Here is a 17,812-nt window from a genome sequence, read left to right on the forward strand (position 1 = left end):
GGGAGGGAGAGCGTACTGAGGACTCCAGCTATCCCACAATCCCCGCAGTCTCTAAAAAGCATTTGCATTCTTGGCTGAGCTCCCAGTGCCTGAAGAGTCAAAAACATTTTCCCGGGTATTTCAGGGTATATGTCATCAATTTACACCCTTCCGCCCCCCGAAAGAAAAGGGAAAAAAAAGTTTCTCGCCTTTTTTCAATGTCACCCTATGTCTACCGCATGCTGCTGGTAGACGAGGTGCTGTAGCACTGAACACCAGCATCCTCTTCCTGGTGGCAGATGGTACAATATGACTGCTATCCATTGTCACCATCAGCCTGTGAGTGCTCCTGGCTGGCCTCGGTGAGGTCGCCTGGGGCATGTGGGTAAAAATGAGAATGACCCTTGGTCATTCCTGGCAGATAGTACAGAACAGCTGGTAACTATCTCCATCATAGCAACTAGAGGCTGAGCTCCATCAGCCCCTCCCTGCCCTTTCAAGTCTAATGAAAAGATTCTGTACTGCCTGGACTATCATAGCAGCAGGAGGCTGGGCTCCTCTCCCCCCCACCGTTTAATGTCCTGCCTGGACTATCATAGCAGCTGGAGGCTTCCTCCCCCTCATTTTATCTCACTAAGAAGTCGGGTTTCTCACTCCTGCATTCTTTATTACTCCATTACACAAATGGGGGGGACATTGCCACTGTAGCCCAGAAGGGTTGGGGGAGGAGGAAAGCAACAGGTGGGGTTCTTGCAGGGGCACCCCCTAGAATGGCATGCAGCTCATCATTTCTGCCGGATCTCTGGGGCTCTGACACGGAGCGGCTGTGATCTCTGGTTCTCTAGTACACTTGCCTCATATTCTAGGCAGGACTGTGACTGCCCTGCTCCAAGCAATTTGTCCTGAATTGATACTCTCAGCAGTGTCCTGCCAGAGGCCAATTGTTACAGGGGTCGTCTGGGATTATAGCTGGGAACTCTCTGAAGCTCAGGATGCGCTTCCTCAGCTAGGGGACGTATGTAACTCACACACCTCCAGGGTGCGGTGCTGTGTGCCAGCTAGTGGCACCAAGATCACTTAGAGGGAGAGAGAAAACGAGTCTTTTCTACAGTCTTAGCTAGCAGCCAGGTGGCTTTTAGTTCATGCTGTAGAGGCCCATGCACTAAGCTCCTGAGTTCCCACTTCGACCTCACCCACTGACAAGTTACCAACCCAGATCTGTCAGCGTAACTGAGACAGCTGCCGCCCCAAGAAGGAGAAAGCTGCCATGACATGCCCAGCTGAGAAGAAGTGCCAAGCAGTGAGCTGACACTCGTCAGAGCTTCCTGTGATAAACTTCAAACTTTGGACAATAGCAGGGTGGTAGGAAGTGTTGCCCTCAGAGTGGCCTGGGTCAGAGCCCATGGGAAGCCCTGGGCTCCCCTGCCATCTGCTGCACCCTCCTGTCCTGCGGGACCAAAACCCTGACCACTAGGCGACATCCCCACGAGCAAAGGCCATCACCAGGCATCTGTCTTCGAAAGTTTGCAGAGGATGTGGAGCAAAAAGGGCAGAGAGGATGAGGATGGCTCTTGGGAAGAGGGAGGGAGCCTTATGAGAATGTCTTGTTTACCTCCATCAACCCAATGATCAGATCATTGATGCCTAGAATCTTCCCTGACGTGTTGTAATTGATTGGATCTAGATTTTAAAATGGGTACCACATTTGCAGATGGAGAAATGTCAGCGAGTTGAGTGGAAGGCCATTGCAAGCTCAGCTAATTATGCAACGTGGCTTATGCCCCATCTAACAAGCTCCTTAAACAACAGTTTCCAATTTTCATTTACATTGTTCTGTTAAGTGTTTTTCTCCAAAACACTTTCACTAATCATTTTGATCGCCTTTGGAAAGTTAGCCCTTTCAGTGCACCAAATATAAATATTGCTGGTGGGGACTGCCCTCTATTGGTCATAAGAACAGCCATACTGGATCAGACCAATGGTCCAGCCACCCTAGAATCCTATCCTCTCACAGTGGCCAATGCCAGGTGCCCGCGAGGGAATCGACAGAAGAGGGAATCATCAAGCAATCCATCCCGTCACCCATTCCCAGCTTCCGGCAAACAGAGGTTAGGGACACTTCAAGAACATGGTTTTATATCCTTGCCCATCCTGGCTAATAGCCAATGATGGACCTCTCCTCCATCAACTTATCTAGTTCTTTGGTGTTATAGTCTTGGCCCTCACAACATCCTCTGGCAAAGTTTCCCTAGGTTGACTGTGTGTTGGGTGAAGAAATACTTTCTTTGGTTTGTTTTAAACCAGCTGTCTATTCATTTCATCGGGTGACCGCTAGTTCTTGTGTTATGAGGAGTAAATAACACTTCCTTACAGATCCAGACTAACACGGCTACCCCCTGATACTTCCTTATTTACCTTCTCCAAACTTGTCATCATTTTATAGATCTCTATCCTCGTCCCCCCTTAGTCATCTCTTTTCCAAGCTGAAAACTCCCCTCAGTCTTATTAATCTCACCTCACACGGAAACTGTTCAAGACTCCTAATTATTTTGGTTGCTCTTTTCTGTACCTTTCCCAATTCCGATATATCTCTTTGAGATGGGGGACCAGCTCCAATATTCAAGATGTGGGCATACCATAGATTCATAGACAGGCAATATTATATTTCTGTCTTGCTAGCCATCCCTTTCCTAATGACTTCCCAACATTTTGCTCGCTTTTTTGACTGCCGATGCACATTGAGTAGATGTTTTCAGAGAAGTATCCACAGTGACTCCAAGATCTCTTTCTTAAGTTGTAAGAGCAAAATTTTGACCCCATCAGTTTAGATGTAGAGTTGAGATCATGTTTTCCCATGTGCATTACTTTGCATTTATCCACATTGCATTTCATCTGCCTTTTTGCTGCCCAGTCACACAGTTTGGTGAAATCCCTTTGTCACACTTTGCACTCTCTTTTGGACGTAACAAACTTGAGTTGGTTTGTATCATCTGCAAATGTTTCCATCTCACTGTTTTTACCCCTTTTTCCAGATCACTTAGGAGTATGTTGAACAGTGCTGGACCCACTAGAGACCCCAGGGGGACACCACTATTTACCTCTCCATTCTATAAATCAGAGCCTTTATTTCTTGCCTTGAACCATACCTATCCCAGAGAGGACCTTCCATCTTATCCCATTTTGCTTCAGAGCCTTTGAGGAGAGACCTTGTCAAAGGTTTTCTGAAAATCTAAGTATATTATATCCACGGGATCACCTTTATCCACATGCTTGTTGACTCTCTCAAAGAATTATAGTAGATTTCCGAGGCATGATTTTCCTTTACAAAAACCATGTTCATTCTTCCCCAATGTAAGCAGGGGCAGACTCACCTGGTGGCACCTCCTGCTGATCATCTTGGGAATTAGCTCTCCAGATGTCAGAGCGCCCACCGCAGGCCGGTGATCTGCCTTACTGCAGCTGGCTCCGTCACTCCCAGGACTCCGGTGCCCCTTTTAACCTGACAGTAGCCCCTGGCAGTACCCCTAAAGTTATGGCTCTCCCCATCCCAGGGGAACCTCCACCCACTATCCCCACTTCACCTCAGTCTTAGCTATTACCCAGTCTCCATCTAGCCCTCATTCACTGGGGCAGACTGCAGTATGAGCCACTCATCACAGGCAAAGGGGGTTTTGGCCCTCAGCTGTTTACTTTAGAGTAATGTGGCCCTTGCCACTTTACGAGTTGTGCAGGCCTGGATTAGGGTATTGCGCCACCCTGTGAGCATTTCACGTCCCTCCTCAGTTTCACATACCGACACAATTTCCTTTGCTGTTCATTACCTTTCTGTGTCTCTAGTTTGACCCAGGGCATTCAATTCCATTGAAACCTTCTCTCCTGCAATGGCAATGGTCAGACAGAGGGGACGTGGCCACCTTCAGCAGCTCTGAGAATGAGATAGTTACTCTCCTCTTTCTTCAAGCTGCTGTTGTTATTCCATAAACATGTACCATGGAATAAAAAACTGAGTTTACTCCAGAGTGAGGAAAGAAAGGAGCCACCAACTCCCCGAAATATCTCTGTGCCCCAGAGAGAACCTGCCCCTGCTATTGGAATCACTGATGTGCTTCAGCTACAATGGGGAAAGTATCTGCTCTCATGGGGGTACAGGTCAGTGGTAGAGTGTTTGACTGAAGATCAAGTGGTCCTTGCTTCAAATCCAAGTGCCCTCTAATAAGCCTCTTATTTTTTTATTTTTATTTTTGAAAAAAGGGAAAACATTTTCATTTCCATTCTCCATTATGTTCAGGAGCTCCACTATATGGGGATGCTTGAAATGAATGTAAACACTCAACATTTCACTGTTCAAATGTATAAAAACCTAGCAAACCTGACCATCAGCTGAAATCCGTTCCAATCCTCTAAGTGTAGAATTTATGTTTTCATCCATTAAACAAAGGGATCATATGAATGTACATTTGCAGATCCCTCTTCTCCATGGCTGTGCTGTGCAGAAGAACAAGAGCCACATCCAGTTGGGGTTCAGGAGTCTGACAAGCAAAGGCAACTTGGTGCAGGATAAAGTCACCAGCACTTTGGCTCCTTCCCATTCAACCAGCAGCTGGGCCTCCAGAACAAGGCATGAGAAGATGACAGTGGCTGTGAGCAGGAAAATAGCCCCCAAGAAGCTGGCTAAAGCTGTCAAGATCCTCAGGAAAGTCACCATGAACATGTCTAGCATGTACTGACTGCAGCGGGGACCAAAGGCAGAGAAAAGCCCTCAAAAGTTGTAAGCTGCCAAGCCCCAGAAGGTGATCAAAATCCTACCTAAAATCAAGACAGGATAAGGCTAATGTCATCTCCAAAGCCAGGGCTAAGAAGGTAACACTAAGAAAGAAGTGAAGAGATTTCCATTGGGATGAGACCTGCTCTTTTATGATTCACCATGGACCACTCAAAGAGATCCAAGTCCAGCAGGACAAACAGCCTCATGCACAGTATAATGAAGTGGTGGCAGCGGGGAGACGTGTTTCTCTTCCAGAGGGGAAGTGCTGTGTTTTGTGTAACACCTGCCAGGTGAGTGATGCACTGACAGGGCAGCTGCCCGTAGCTCCCACATGAGTTTATTCTCTTCGATCTGCTTCTGCCATTATTTCAGAGCCTGCACTAGTGGGAGTGTCCCCCTAGCACTTCACCAGCTGTAGAACAGGCTCTGTCTGCATCCCAGCTCTGATTAATCCCACTTTTTAATGTATTCCTACTGCGATACTTTCCCAGTTCTCTGCCTCATTCTAACATTCCCATCAGAGACTGACTATGGGGAGGAATGGACTAATTTGCGTGACATTCAGTAAGTTGCCATAGTACGTGACTGAAACCTCTGCTGGAGGTGGCCAGGAGTCTGTTACATACATAAAATAGCTAAGCTTTATCAAACTACCTGCTACACATTCAAACCTTCCTGTACACACACAATAGAAATTGTGGCACTGAGAAATGGCAACTTGTCATTAACACAGATCACTGTTTTCTGTACTTCCAGAGGCATTGAAATAGAAGTATATTACCTTTCAACACCTGCTATTTCATGATCAGCAGCAAAGCCTGTCAATTTACCACCCATAGAGCTGATTGTTTCTAACTGCAGGGTTAGCCAGACCATTCAGTAACATTATCGCTCTGTTTACAAAGCCTTTGGTTAGTGACGAATCATGAGACTTAACCTTTCCTGCTGTAATTCCACTCACTCCAGTGTTCTCTTTCCCCAGTTATGGTTCTAAGAAAAAAAAGAAATTAAAACAAGCTTCAGAACTAACATGCTGTGGGAAAGTGGAAATGTTGATAGCTCAAATTATTCAGTTTCTTCTGTGTCTTGTGTATGTCTATCTGCTTCGTGTGTGTGACCGGTGGGGCTTTTTGTTTGCTCCAGGCAGGTTCAACCCTGTCAGATTTGTCTGTGGGGAGGGGCCAGAGAAAACAGACACCCTGGCCTTCCAGGTTGGGGTTAGTCAAAGGAATAACAACCCTGTCCCATAAAAAACAATGTTACAGAAACAGTGGTAGGAACAATGCTAGAGAAACTGGTTAATAATCACAATGCCCAGGCTTGAAGCAATCGGAAATACAGAATTCAAAAAGCAAAGCTCAGGGGAGATTTGGGGTTTATTCTCTGAGCTTAGCCACGTGCTATAGCACAGGGAGCACTTTTGGAAGTCTCCCATCCCACAACTGGGGAAAGGAAAAGGATTCTGAGGTTCTACCACGGATTGAAGGAGGACAGTGATGGGGAATAAGGGACTCCCTCTGACTTACCCTAACTATGTCTGTTGTTACAGAGGAGGAAATGACTTTTTTCCCTATCCCTGCCCTCTTCCTGCTCTTTGTTATAGTTCAATACATTTTAAGTGCGGAAAATAATAATGAAAATATCTGCTCTCCAGCACAACCTGAAGCAACATCAGAACAACTGGGAATGAAACAATTTGTTCCCCAAGGGAGAACTCGATGACTAAGAATTGCTTTGAAATGGGGGAACAGGATAACCATGATGCTCAGGGTTAGTTTAGACTAGGAAAAGTGATGGAGTTTAGGTCAGGTCAAGGGGAAAGCTAATGCCAACCACTGCACCTGGGCTGCATCTGCACTACAACTTTTTACACCAAGATCACTAACTTGAGCAGCTAACGCCATGTACATTCCTAGTGGATGGAAGGCACAGGTAGTTTTTGCCTCAGTGTAGCTTGTTGGGATCAAACCTCTCTCCCCAACTTGGAACTCAGGAACATTCCTAGCTGGAGGGATACACACTCCTCTGACTCAAAAGGAAAGGAGTTGATAGAAAAGATCATAGGACTGACCCCAAAGAAGGCTGAGCTGCAAAAGGCAGAAGGCGGCATCTTATCTGGTGGAGCTGAGACACCACGGTGAAGACGATGCAAAAATCACTATGTGGGAATTAGCTAATGTGATTTTTTAAAAAAAAATTCGTTTTTGCCTACACTAGGCAAGGGATTTATTACAATTCTCTCTTCTGTGCATTTTCTGATGTCTAATGAGCCTTGAGCGCTGATTGAAGCTTTGCCCGCACTCAGAGCATGTGTAGGGCATCTCCCTTGTGTGGATTCTCTGATGTGTGATAAGATGTGAGCTCCGACTGAAGCTTTTCCCGCACTTTGAGCATGTGTAGGGCTTCTCTCCCGTGTGGATTCTCAGATGTGTGATAAGGTCTGAGCTCTGACTAAAGCTTTTTCCACACTCAGTGCACGTGTAAGGCGTCTCTCCTGTGTGGATTCTCTGATGTGTGATAAGATGTGAGCTCCGACTGAAGCTTTTCCCGCACTTTGAGCATGTGTAGGGCTTCTCTCCCGTGTGGATTCTCAGATGTGTGATAAGGTCTGAGCGCTGACTGAAGCTTTTTCCACACTCAGTGCACGTGTAAGGCTTCTCTCCTGTGTGGATTCTCTGATGTTTGATAAGGTCTGAGCGCCAACTAAATTTTTTTCCACACTCAGTGCACGTGTAAGGCGTCTCTCCTGTGTGGATTCTCTGATGTCCGATAAGGTGTGCGCTCCGACTGAAGCTTTTCCCACACTCTGAGCATGTGTAGGGCTTCTCTCCCGTGTGGATTCTCTGATGTGTGATAAGGTCTGAGCTCCGACTGAAGCTTTGCCCGCACTTTGAGCATGTGTAGGGCTTCTCTCCTGTGTGGATTCTCAGATGTGTGATAAGGTCTGAGCTCTGACTAAAGCTTTTCCCACACTCTGAGCATGTGTAGGGCTTCTCTCCTGTGTGGATTCTCTGATGTGTGATAAGATGTGAGCTCCAACCGAAGTTTTTCCCACACTCAGAGCATGTGTAGGGCGTCTCTCCTGTGTGGATTCTACGATGTGCATTCAGGGTAGAGCTCCAGTTAAAGCTTTTCCCACACTCAGTGCACGTGTAAGGCTTCTCTCCCGTGTGGATTATCTGATGTATGATAAGGTTTGAGCTCTGACTGAAGCTTTTCCCACACTCAGTGCACGTATAAGGCGTCTCTCCTGTGTGGATTCTGCGATGTCTGACAAGGGTAGAGCTCCAATTGAAGCTTTTCCCACACTCATGGCACCTGTAGCGTGTCTCTTCCAAGTTGATTCTGCCGCTTCTTATAAGGTCTGAGAGGCTACTCAAGTTTCCCTCTGGCCTCCCCTGAGTCTCACAGGCTTCTGTTTTTTCTGGGAGTGCACAACTCCTGGAAACATTCTCTTTGGATCTTCCTGATAACATTCCATGTGCTTCTCTTCGCTCAGCATCTTCCTGATGGGGTTTCTCCTCCTCATTCTCACTCACCATCCCATCACCTGATGGGAGACAGAGAGAATCCAGACACAGGTCACTACCTGCACCGGAAAGAAAGAAAATCTCAGAGAGAGGAATGGAAAAAAGGGATGAACAATCCAAAATGTGTGTGGGAGAGGTCAAACCTATCAGGAGCTGATTTTCCCCAAAACCTTCCCCAGAGGAGAGAGGAAGGGATCAGTTTTGGTCTGCATCTCACGAGAACACTCAGAGGAAAGTGAGATCGCGGAGCGACCTGCTGCCAGCTGTCAGTCAGAATAGGAGGGAAGCCATGAGTGACATCTGCCATAATGATTCCACATCTGCAGGGAACAATCCTGAACTGGGAGAGCTCACAGGGTCTTTGTAGGGCATCCCAAATGTTTCCTGCATTCCCACACAGTTGTTGAGTTGGTTTAACCAAGTCCTCACCTGTGCAAGCAGCTCTTGGAAGCACTTCTTTCTCAGAGCCCTGGAGGTCTGGGACCCACGGCTCTTCCCCTCGTTCCACCTGGGAGATCATATCAGGTTTGGAAACTGGAAACCCTACTGCAGGCAAAGAAAACCAGGGAGGTCAGTAGAATTTGTGGGATACTTGTCACAAAGAATAGTCCATGGTTTTAACCCCCAGCTCATTGTTAAGCAGTAACATTCCAAGGCTAGCTTCCTTGGCTCAAAGAGGCAGGAGAGTTATTATGATTATAAATCATATTCATTACATTAGTGCTAAGGAGCAACTAACAGTGGGTCCCCATTGTGCTAGGACAAGTACAAACACAGAATAGTAGATGGCCCATGCCCTGAAGAATTTACAATCTAAATACACAAGACAGGCACAGAATGGGATAAGAGACAGAACCCACTGTTAGAATAGAGATATTCAGGCCTGCCTGTAAAGCCTATAGTATAAGAACTTAGGGGTATTTTTATCACTTAGCTACTTACAGGAGTATGAAAACAAAGAATCAAAATCACTGTCTGTATTTGTAAGGGCCTTCTCTTACCGTGACAGTCTGAGGCCTTGTCCTTAGGCTAAGGCCTTTGCTAAGCAGCAGGGGCAGCCATAAGCTGGGAAGCAAAGGGTCACATCCTCACATCCCAAACCAGTCACACTGAAATAAGGTGCTATTGGGCTGTTAGGAAGATGATCCTGTCCTGACAGTGCCCAGCACTACCAGATAAAGAAACAGATCTTAAGATGGTTAAAGAAAACTTAGTTTGATAGCAGCCTGGTTTGGCAAGAAATCACTACTCAATGCTTGTGGTTGTGAAACTCTCATTTTTGTATTCTTTTATCTTTATGGCCACCGCTTTACAATGTTAATCAGTCTGGTTCTCTAATTGTTTTTGTCTGCTGTATAATTAATTTTGCTAGGTGTAAGTTAATTAGGTAGTGGGATACAGTTGGTTAGAGAATTATGTTTCAATGTGTTAGGACTGGTTAATTAAATTTCAGTACAATGATTGGTTAAGCAAAGGTATAGCTGAGAATATTACTATATAAACTGAGTCAAACAGGAGGGGGAACAGGAACGTGGAAACAGGGCAAATGCTCTGCAGCATCAGAGCTCATAGATTCATAGATTCTAGGGTCAGAAGGGACCAATGTGATCATCTAGTCCAACCCCCTGCACAAAGCAGGCCACAGAACCCTATCCATCCACTTCTATAACAAACCCCTAACCTATGCCTGAGTTATTGAAGTCTTCAAATTGTGGTTTGAAGACCTCAAGCTGCAGAGAATCCACCAGCAAGTGACCCATGCCTCACGCTGCAGAGGAAGGCGAAAAACCTCCAGGGCCTCTACCAATCTGCCCCAGAGGAAAATTCCTTCCCGACCCCAAATATGGCGATCAGCTAAACCCTGAGCATGTGGGCAAGACTCATCAGCCAGCACTCAGGAAAGAATTCTCTGCAGTAACTCAGATCCAATCCCATCCAACATCCCATCATCGACCACTGGGCATACTTATCTGCTGATAATCAAAGATCGATTGCCAAAATTAGGCTATCCCATCATACCATCCCTTCCATAAACTTATCAAGCTTAATCTTAAAGCCAGATATGTCTTTTGCCCCCACTACTCCCCTTGGAAGGCTGTTCCAGAACTTCACTCCTCTAATGGTTAGAAACCTTCGTCTAATTTCAAGTCTAAACTTCCTAGTGTCCAGTTTATACCCATTTGTTCTTGTGTCTACATTGGTACTAAGCTTAAATAATTCCTCTCCCTCCCTAATATTAATCCCTCTGATATATTTATAAAGAGCAAGCATATCCCCCCTCAGCCTTCTTTTGGCTAGACTAAACAAGCCAAGCTCTTTGAGTCTCCTTTCATATGACAGGTTTTCCATTCCTCGGATCATTCCTAGTAGCCCGTCTCTGAACCTGTTCCAGTTTGAATTCATCCTTCTTAAACATGGGAGAGTAGAACTGCACACAGTATTCCAGGTGGGGTCTCATCAGTGCCTTATATAACGGTACTAACACCTTCTTATCTTTGCTGGAAAGACCTGACCTGATGCATCCTAAAGCCGCATTAGCTTTTTAACGGCCATATCACATTAGCGGCTCATAGTCATCCTGTGATCTACCAATACCCCAAGGTCCTTCTCCTCCTCTCTTGCTTCCAACTGATGCGTTCCCAATGTAAATCTTACCTTCTTATTATTAATCCCTAAGTGCATGACCTTGCACTTTTTTACTATTAAATTTCATCCTATTACTATTACTCCAGTTTACAAGGTCGTCCAGATCTTCCTGTATGTTATCCTGGTCCTTCTCCGTGTTAGCAATACCCCCCAGCTTCGCGTCATCCACAAGCTTTATTAGTACATTCCCACTTTTTGTGCCAAGGTCAGTACTAAAAAGGTTAAATAAGATTGGTCCAAAAACCGATCCTTGAGGAATTCCACTAGTAACCTCCTTCCAGCTGGTAAGGGGGACATGAGGAAAATGCTCTGCGGTGTCAGAGCAGATAAGGGGGAAACACCACCAAAGACCCCAGGCCCCCTGAATCATCTGGGGAGCCCTGGGTGACAGTCATTCTCTTGTCTCTGTTGGGTATTAGATTGATGTAGGTTACTCCCAGTGAGTCCTAAATGACCCATTCATATCACCCCATGACAGCTATGTGACAAAACACCTCACGTCTCCTGCTCTTTATAATCATGGCAATACCAATCACAGCAGGAAACTGAGGTGTGTATTGGCATCATACAAGTATCACCAAAAGTCCCACCTCTATCTCACACACACTGCTCACAGCCCCTGGAGAGAAAGCAAAGCACAGGAACTGGACGTTAATCCGGCAAACACAGTGGAGGACAAGCTGCAATCCTCACACACTGGTCAAAAAGGAGAGGCATGTGGGTTCCTATCCATAGAGAGGGGCTGGCTAGGGGCCTGATACCTGAGGGGCCATTCCTTGAGCAGACCATGGAGGCAGGTCAAAGGCTTAGCTACCCCTGAACTGTGACATTGCAAAAGCACATTTTGGGGAATTAGGAAATCTAGTGACTCAGGTGAAATGGGAGGGAGAATTAAACTCCCCCAGTGGGAGGAGAGGGCTGGGGAATTAAACGCTAACATTCAGGAGCAACAGCCTCTAATTCTTCTGAAAAAGGAGAATATAAGAAACAAGAACTGGGCTACGTAACCTCAGGAGGGACAGGTTCAAAGATCCAAGGAGCCTGGAGGGAAGACAGCTTGTGGCTGCTGCAGATGGGAAGAGGGGGGACAAGACTCCCTCCAAACTCTCACTCTTCTTGACTCCGACCTGATTTTACGATCTATGAGCTAGTCTCACGTCTTGTGGGCAATTTTATACTTGCTAGTGGTAAGATGCCATGATCAGAGTATTACTTATTATTTTGGTACATGCGTGGAGGCAAAGAGGTGAGCATAAAGAAATGGGTTATTAAGGGCAGCTCGACACTACAGCCGGGATCGACGCTCTGAGATCGATCTAGCCGTGGTCGATTTAGTGATACGATTTAGTAAACGTAGCCTAAGCTTGCTACAGTTCAGGGCCTTATATTAAGTTGAGGCTTTGCGAGAGTGGTTATGCTGAAGCCTAGGATTTACCTGAGGTTTGGGTAGGGATTCAGGGTTAAAGGTCTGGGATCCCCCACAGTTCCAGTCCCCAGACCTCTCCTCCCTCCCAATGATGGGTGCCCTTCCTCCACACTCCCCTCCGCTTCTTCCCATTATCGCAGCCGGCACCACCTCCCGGCGCCTTGGGAGCTTCTTGTGTTCCCTCCTCATCCCTTATTACTTCCTCCCTCCCTGCTGCCTGCTAGTGTATGGGAGATAAGGAAAAAAAGGGGGACAAAGAAACTTGTCAAAACTTGAATGATGAATAAAGGTATAAAGTTATTACTGCTCAGGTTCTTTATAGACCCCACAGCTTCTAATAACCCAGAGGACAGGACTTCTTACCCAATGAGGTCACCGTCTCATAGTTCTCCTGCATGACATCCCTGTAGAGGGCTCTCTGAACAGGGTCCAGAAGAGCCCATTCCTCCCTAGTGAAATACACAGCCACATCCTCGAAAGTCACCGGCCCCTGAAAAAGAAAGAGTCCAACACTCAGGACCTGCTGCCCCACTCACAACCCAACTATTCACAGAACAGCAGCACCAGGGAAATGGAAGCTCCAGGAGGCACATGTTAACAGAGTCCCACCCACCCTTGCCTAGACCAGCCAGGAGGAAGAGAGAACCTTTGTGTCTCCCAGCTGACAGACGGAAGCAGGGTCATCACATTTATCACATAGCTACTAGCCAGAGCTTAATATAGGAGATGGGGCTGTCTCTGGAGCCTGCTGGTAGCTCCCTGGTAGGAACCCCAACACTCTCCAAATAAAATATATGGAAGAAAGGGGAACTCAATAGTAAAGAATAGAAGTTCGAAGGTCAGAATTGTAGAAAGTTCGCAAGGGAAGCTATCAGAAATCAATGATCAACCAATGAAAATAAGAAAGAAGTTTTTAAAAGGACAAAATTAATCCTAACAATGGTCCAGATAACTAGAGTTTTGAAAGACGTGCTGGGGGAGCATGGTGGACTGTTAATGCTGATTTTAATTAGGACTTGGAACACTTGGGAAATTCCAGAAGACTGGAATAAAGCTAATGCAGTGCCAATATTTAAAAAGTATAAAAGAGATGACGCAGCTAATTACAAGTGTGTCAGTCTGAAATCGATACTGGGCAAGAGAATGGAGCAGCCAATACTGGATTTTACTAAGAAAGAAAGGAGGGTAATATAATTAGTACCCATTAAAAAGGTTTAGACACAATAGAACCTATCAAACTAACTGGATATCCTTATTGGATAAGATCAAAAGTTTACTTGCAGTTAATAGTCCTGATGTAATATATGTAGGCACATGAGTTGGTTCAGCACAATATTTTGACTAGAAAGATACAAAATACACAGGGCATACATTAAATAAATTAAAAACTGGGATTTTAAATAGGGAACCATGGTCGAGTGGATTTCTTTCTAGCAGGTTCCCGCAAGGATTGGATGTTGGCCCTGTGCTATTTAGCATTCTTATCAATGACCTGGAAGAGAATATAAAATCATCACCGATAAAGTTTGCAGTTACCACAAAGACTAGGGATGGGGGTAACTAATGAAGTGTCAGGAGGTTCAGGTTTCAGCACTGGGAGTCTGGGAAGTTGTCCCAGCCCTGGCTGAAGGGTTATTTCCTGTTCCACAAAGAGGGGAAGTTTCATTCCCAAAGCCTATGCCTTGAAATTAGAACCTATCTGACACTACAGCCCATATTCAACATAGTGGCAGGATTATAATATGATTAGGACATGACTCATTTTGTACAAAGTGTCTCATGTGTAGTGTCACTGGAAAAGTTATGATTTGCTGAATATGATTACCTTACCTGTGTTATGGATACTGACTCTGTATCTATCTTTCAAATGTGCTTACTCTGGGTTAACAGCCACAACGAGCCTTTCAAGTATAACAATGAAGAAGCCAGACAGTGTTCATGGCTCATCAACAAAGACAATGGACTGTGGAAGAGCTTAGCCCTCCTGTGAACGGTTCAGCCAGCCTAGGAGTCATGGCTACTGTGACTCAGCAGGGCATGTGACCAGATCACATGACAATGAACTTCATTTTGCTACCTGTATTTTTCCACAAACTGGACTGGGAACTGAGGTTTGAACAAAGAGTTCCTGCCATATGGAAAAGCTACATAAGGTGGAGTGTGACATCAGCTCTTGGCCTCATTCCACGCACAAGAGAACTCCTGGAAACACCTGAGGAACAAAGACCGAACTGGGGAAAGTGCTGGTTCCAGGGTAAAGGGATTTCTAGCTTGTGTATGGAAACTTGGTGGACTGCTTGTATCATCAGTCAGGGCGAGAAATTGCTAACTGAAATTCTATCCAAATAGTATGTTAGGTTTGGTTTGAGTTTTCGGTTATTTGCTAGGTAATCTGCTTTGATCTGTTTGCTAACACTTATCGCTGGGAAATTGGCTGTTGTCTTCTCTCTCTCCTTGAGTGGCTTAGGTAATGCACTCAGGTAGCTTAGTTGGCTGCATGGAGCCACCTGCTGTCGTGTTGGGTGATAACAGGCCCTGGAGAGGCAGGCTGAATCTCCAGCAAAGCAGTGTGAGAAGGGCCAGCCCAGCTTGAGGGTTAGAGGGCACAGCGGTTCCCAGAAGCCCCCCAGACTGCACCCCGGGGTGACAATCCATCACAGCCTAAAGTACACAAGTCTCAGCAGTTTTGTCACATCCTGTCCCCTTCCCTTTCTCCACTAAAGATATTTCCTGCCTCCCACCACGTCTAGCAGATCCCACCAGTGGTGAGCTCCAGCCGGTTCGCATGAACAGGTTGTTAAATTTAGAAGCCTTTTTAGAACAGGTTGTCCCAGGACTACTGGTTCTAAAAAAGCTTTTAAATTTAACAAAGGCTCGGGCAGTTGTCCACCCGGCCCCCGGCCCCAGCTCACCTCCCCCTCTCCTCTGAAAGCTCCATCCTCCTTCTCCTCCCCATCCCCTGCTTCCTGCGAACCAAATGTTCAAGGGAAGACTGAAACAAGCAGCAGGCAGGTAACCTGGTCCGGGGGGGGGGGTGATGGCGACGGCACGCGTGGCTCAGTCCGGCTCCACCTGAGTGGCTCCACTTGGCCATGGTCAAGCGCCCCAGCCAGGTCCCGTCTAAGCACCTCTGGCTTGGGGCTGGTCCCGGACGAGCGGCTCCGATCCGGCCCAGCTCAGGCCCCGCAGCACCGGTCCCAGCCGAGCAGCTCCAGCCTGGCTCAGGGAGTTGGGTCCTGCGGCGCCCGTCGCGGTCCAGACCGAGCTGTCCCAGTCCTGGCCCCAGGCAGTGTGGTCAGGGGGCAGGGAGCAGGGAGGGGGTGTTTGGTGGGTTGTGGGGGGTGGATAGGGGTCGGGGCGGTCAGAGGGCAGGGAACAAGGGAATTGAATGGGGGCAAGGGTCCCAGGGGGCAGTCAGGAAGGAGCAGGGTTTGGATGAGGTGGTGGGGGGTAGTCAGGGACAAAGAGAAGGGATGGTTGGATGGGGCAGAGGTTCCGAGGGGGCATCAAGAATGAGAGGAGGGGTTTGATGGGGTGGCAGGGAGCAGTCAGGGACAGGGAAGGGGGGGATGGATCAGGGGTCCCTGGGGGGGGTGTCAAGAAACAGGGGGGGTTGGATTGGGGCACGACCCCAGGGGGGGCATGAGCCCCTCATGAAGTGAGGAGGAAGGAACCTGTTGTTAATATTTTGGCAGCTCATCACTGGCTCCCACCCTCCTATACATTTACCGCTTCTCTCCCTCCAAGCAGAACCCACCACCAGCTCCCTGAGAATCCCTTACCTGAGCCAGCTCCATTGCAGCCATTGCCTTCCCCCTGGGAGGATGGGATGATCTGGAGCAAAACGTGGACGTTATTCTGCAGCCTGCCAGGGTGAGAAGGGCAATGTGAGAGAATTCAGAGAGGGTTTCTCTCCTTTCCACATGTTGATTCCCCCCAGGATTTCCCCTGCTAATGGACATTCTAGGTTCTGCCACACTGGGAAGCACAGAGTGACCTTATTCCAGTACAGATCTAGCCCCCTCCTACCAGGGCGTAACCCTCTGACACATGGTGAAAAACACCCAGCAGCAGAGTCTCTCTGTTACACTTATGAAATTTGCAGGCGATACCAAGCTGGGAGGGGTTGCAAGGACTTTGGAGGATAGAACTGAAATTCAAAATCATCTCGACAAACTAGAGAAATGGTCTGAAGTAAATAGGATGAAATTCAATAACGACAAATGCAAGTACAGCGCTTAGGAAGGAACAATCATACAAAATGGGAAATAACTGCCAAGGAAGGAGTGCTGTGGAAACGGATCTGGGGATAATAGTGGATTAGAAGCAGAATATGAGTCAACAGAGTTACACTTTTTTTGCAACAGTAAGTATCATTTTGGGATGTATTAGCAGAAGTATTGTAAACAAGACACGAGAAGTAATTCTGCCGCTCTACTCTGCACTGATTAGGTCTCAACTGGAGTAGTGTGTCCAGTTCTGGGGACCACATTTCAGGAAAGATGTGGACAAAATGGAGAAAGTTCAGAGAAGAGTAATAAAAATGAATAAAGGTTTAGAAAACATGGCCAATGAGGGAAGATTGAAAAAACTGGGTTTGTTGAGTCTGCAGAAGACTCAGAGGGGACACGATCACAGATTTCAAGTACATAAAAGTTTGTTACAAGGATGCCAGAGAAAAATTGTTCTTCTGAATCGGTGAGGATAAGACAAGAAGCAACGGACTTAAATTACAGCAAGGGTGGTTTAGGATAGAGACTAGGAAAAAAACTTCCTGAATGTCAGAGTGGTTAAGCACTGGAATAAATTGTCTAGGGAGGTTGTGGAATCTCCATCACTGGGGATATTTAAGAGCAGACAGGACAAATACCTGTCAGGGATTGTCTAGATAATATTGAGTCCTGCCTTGAGTGCAGGGGACTGGCCTAGATGACCTCTCGAGGTCCCCTTCCAGTTCTATAATTCTATGAACCAAAGGCCAGAGAAGAGCAGAATCAAAGGAGTCACTCTGGGGAATTCTCCCTGTCACTGTTCCCAAGGCAGCTCTCTCAGGTTTACAAAGCTGTTTGATGCTCCAGCCTTTATACAGTCTCTCCTGCAAGTGCCCCTTTCTTGGGCTGGGCCTAGTTTTAGCTTTTGGGAAGCATGACCCCTGGGGCTCTGAGACTGGGCCTTCTTGCCTCAGAACATCTTGTTTCTTTCTGTGGCTCCACAGTGAGTCCAAATGAGTAGATACTCCTGACAGAGACAGTGAACGTAAGAACGTTCAGAGCTGCCCACTGCATCAGAGCAATGGTCCATCTAGCTCAATCGCCAATGCCAAGTGCTTCAGAGGGAATGAACAGAACAGGTAATCATCAAATGATCCACCTCGTCACCCATTCCCAGCTTCTGGCAAACAGAGGCTAGAGATACTATCCCTGCCCATCCTGCCTGTGACACTGGTAGATGAGGTGTTAGCTCTTG

At 46.8% G+C, this 17,812-nt stretch overlaps 2 protein-coding genes across 19 annotated transcripts in view; one reads left to right on the forward strand and one right to left on the reverse strand.

The window, feature by feature from the left end:
• The window catches only part of LOC127039347 (gastrula zinc finger protein XlCGF57.1-like), a 284,061-nt gene that overhangs the window by 97,185 nt on the left and 169,064 nt on the right, over positions 1 to 17,812 (reverse strand). For 6 of the 18 annotated variants that reach the window (XM_050932881.1, XM_050932889.1, XM_050932885.1 and 3 more), the window contains 2 exons: positions 8,704 to 8,820; positions 7,223 to 8,333 (listed from right to left, as the gene is read on the reverse strand). In XM_050932881.1, the coding sequence (XP_050788838.1) occupies positions 7,223 to 8,333; positions 8,704 to 8,820 (1,228 nt within the window). Of the gene's footprint in view, positions 1 to 7,222; positions 8,334 to 8,703; positions 8,821 to 12,709; positions 12,837 to 16,128; positions 16,212 to 17,812 lie in introns of all 18 variants that reach the window. The other 12 variants (XM_050932882.1, XM_050932888.1, XM_050932886.1 and 9 more) reach the window with 7 other exon arrangements.
• Positions 1 to 17,812, forward strand: part of LOC127039367 (zinc finger protein 383-like) — a 124,680-nt gene that overhangs the window by 64,369 nt on the left and 42,499 nt on the right. The gene's annotated exons all lie outside the window — the stretch shown is intronic.

This window comes from Gopherus flavomarginatus, chromosome 23, assembly GCF_025201925.1.
Source record: "Gopherus flavomarginatus isolate rGopFla2 chromosome 23, rGopFla2.mat.asm, whole genome shotgun sequence".
In the NCBI taxonomy this organism is placed as follows: domain Eukaryota; kingdom Metazoa; phylum Chordata; order Testudines; family Testudinidae; genus Gopherus; species Gopherus flavomarginatus.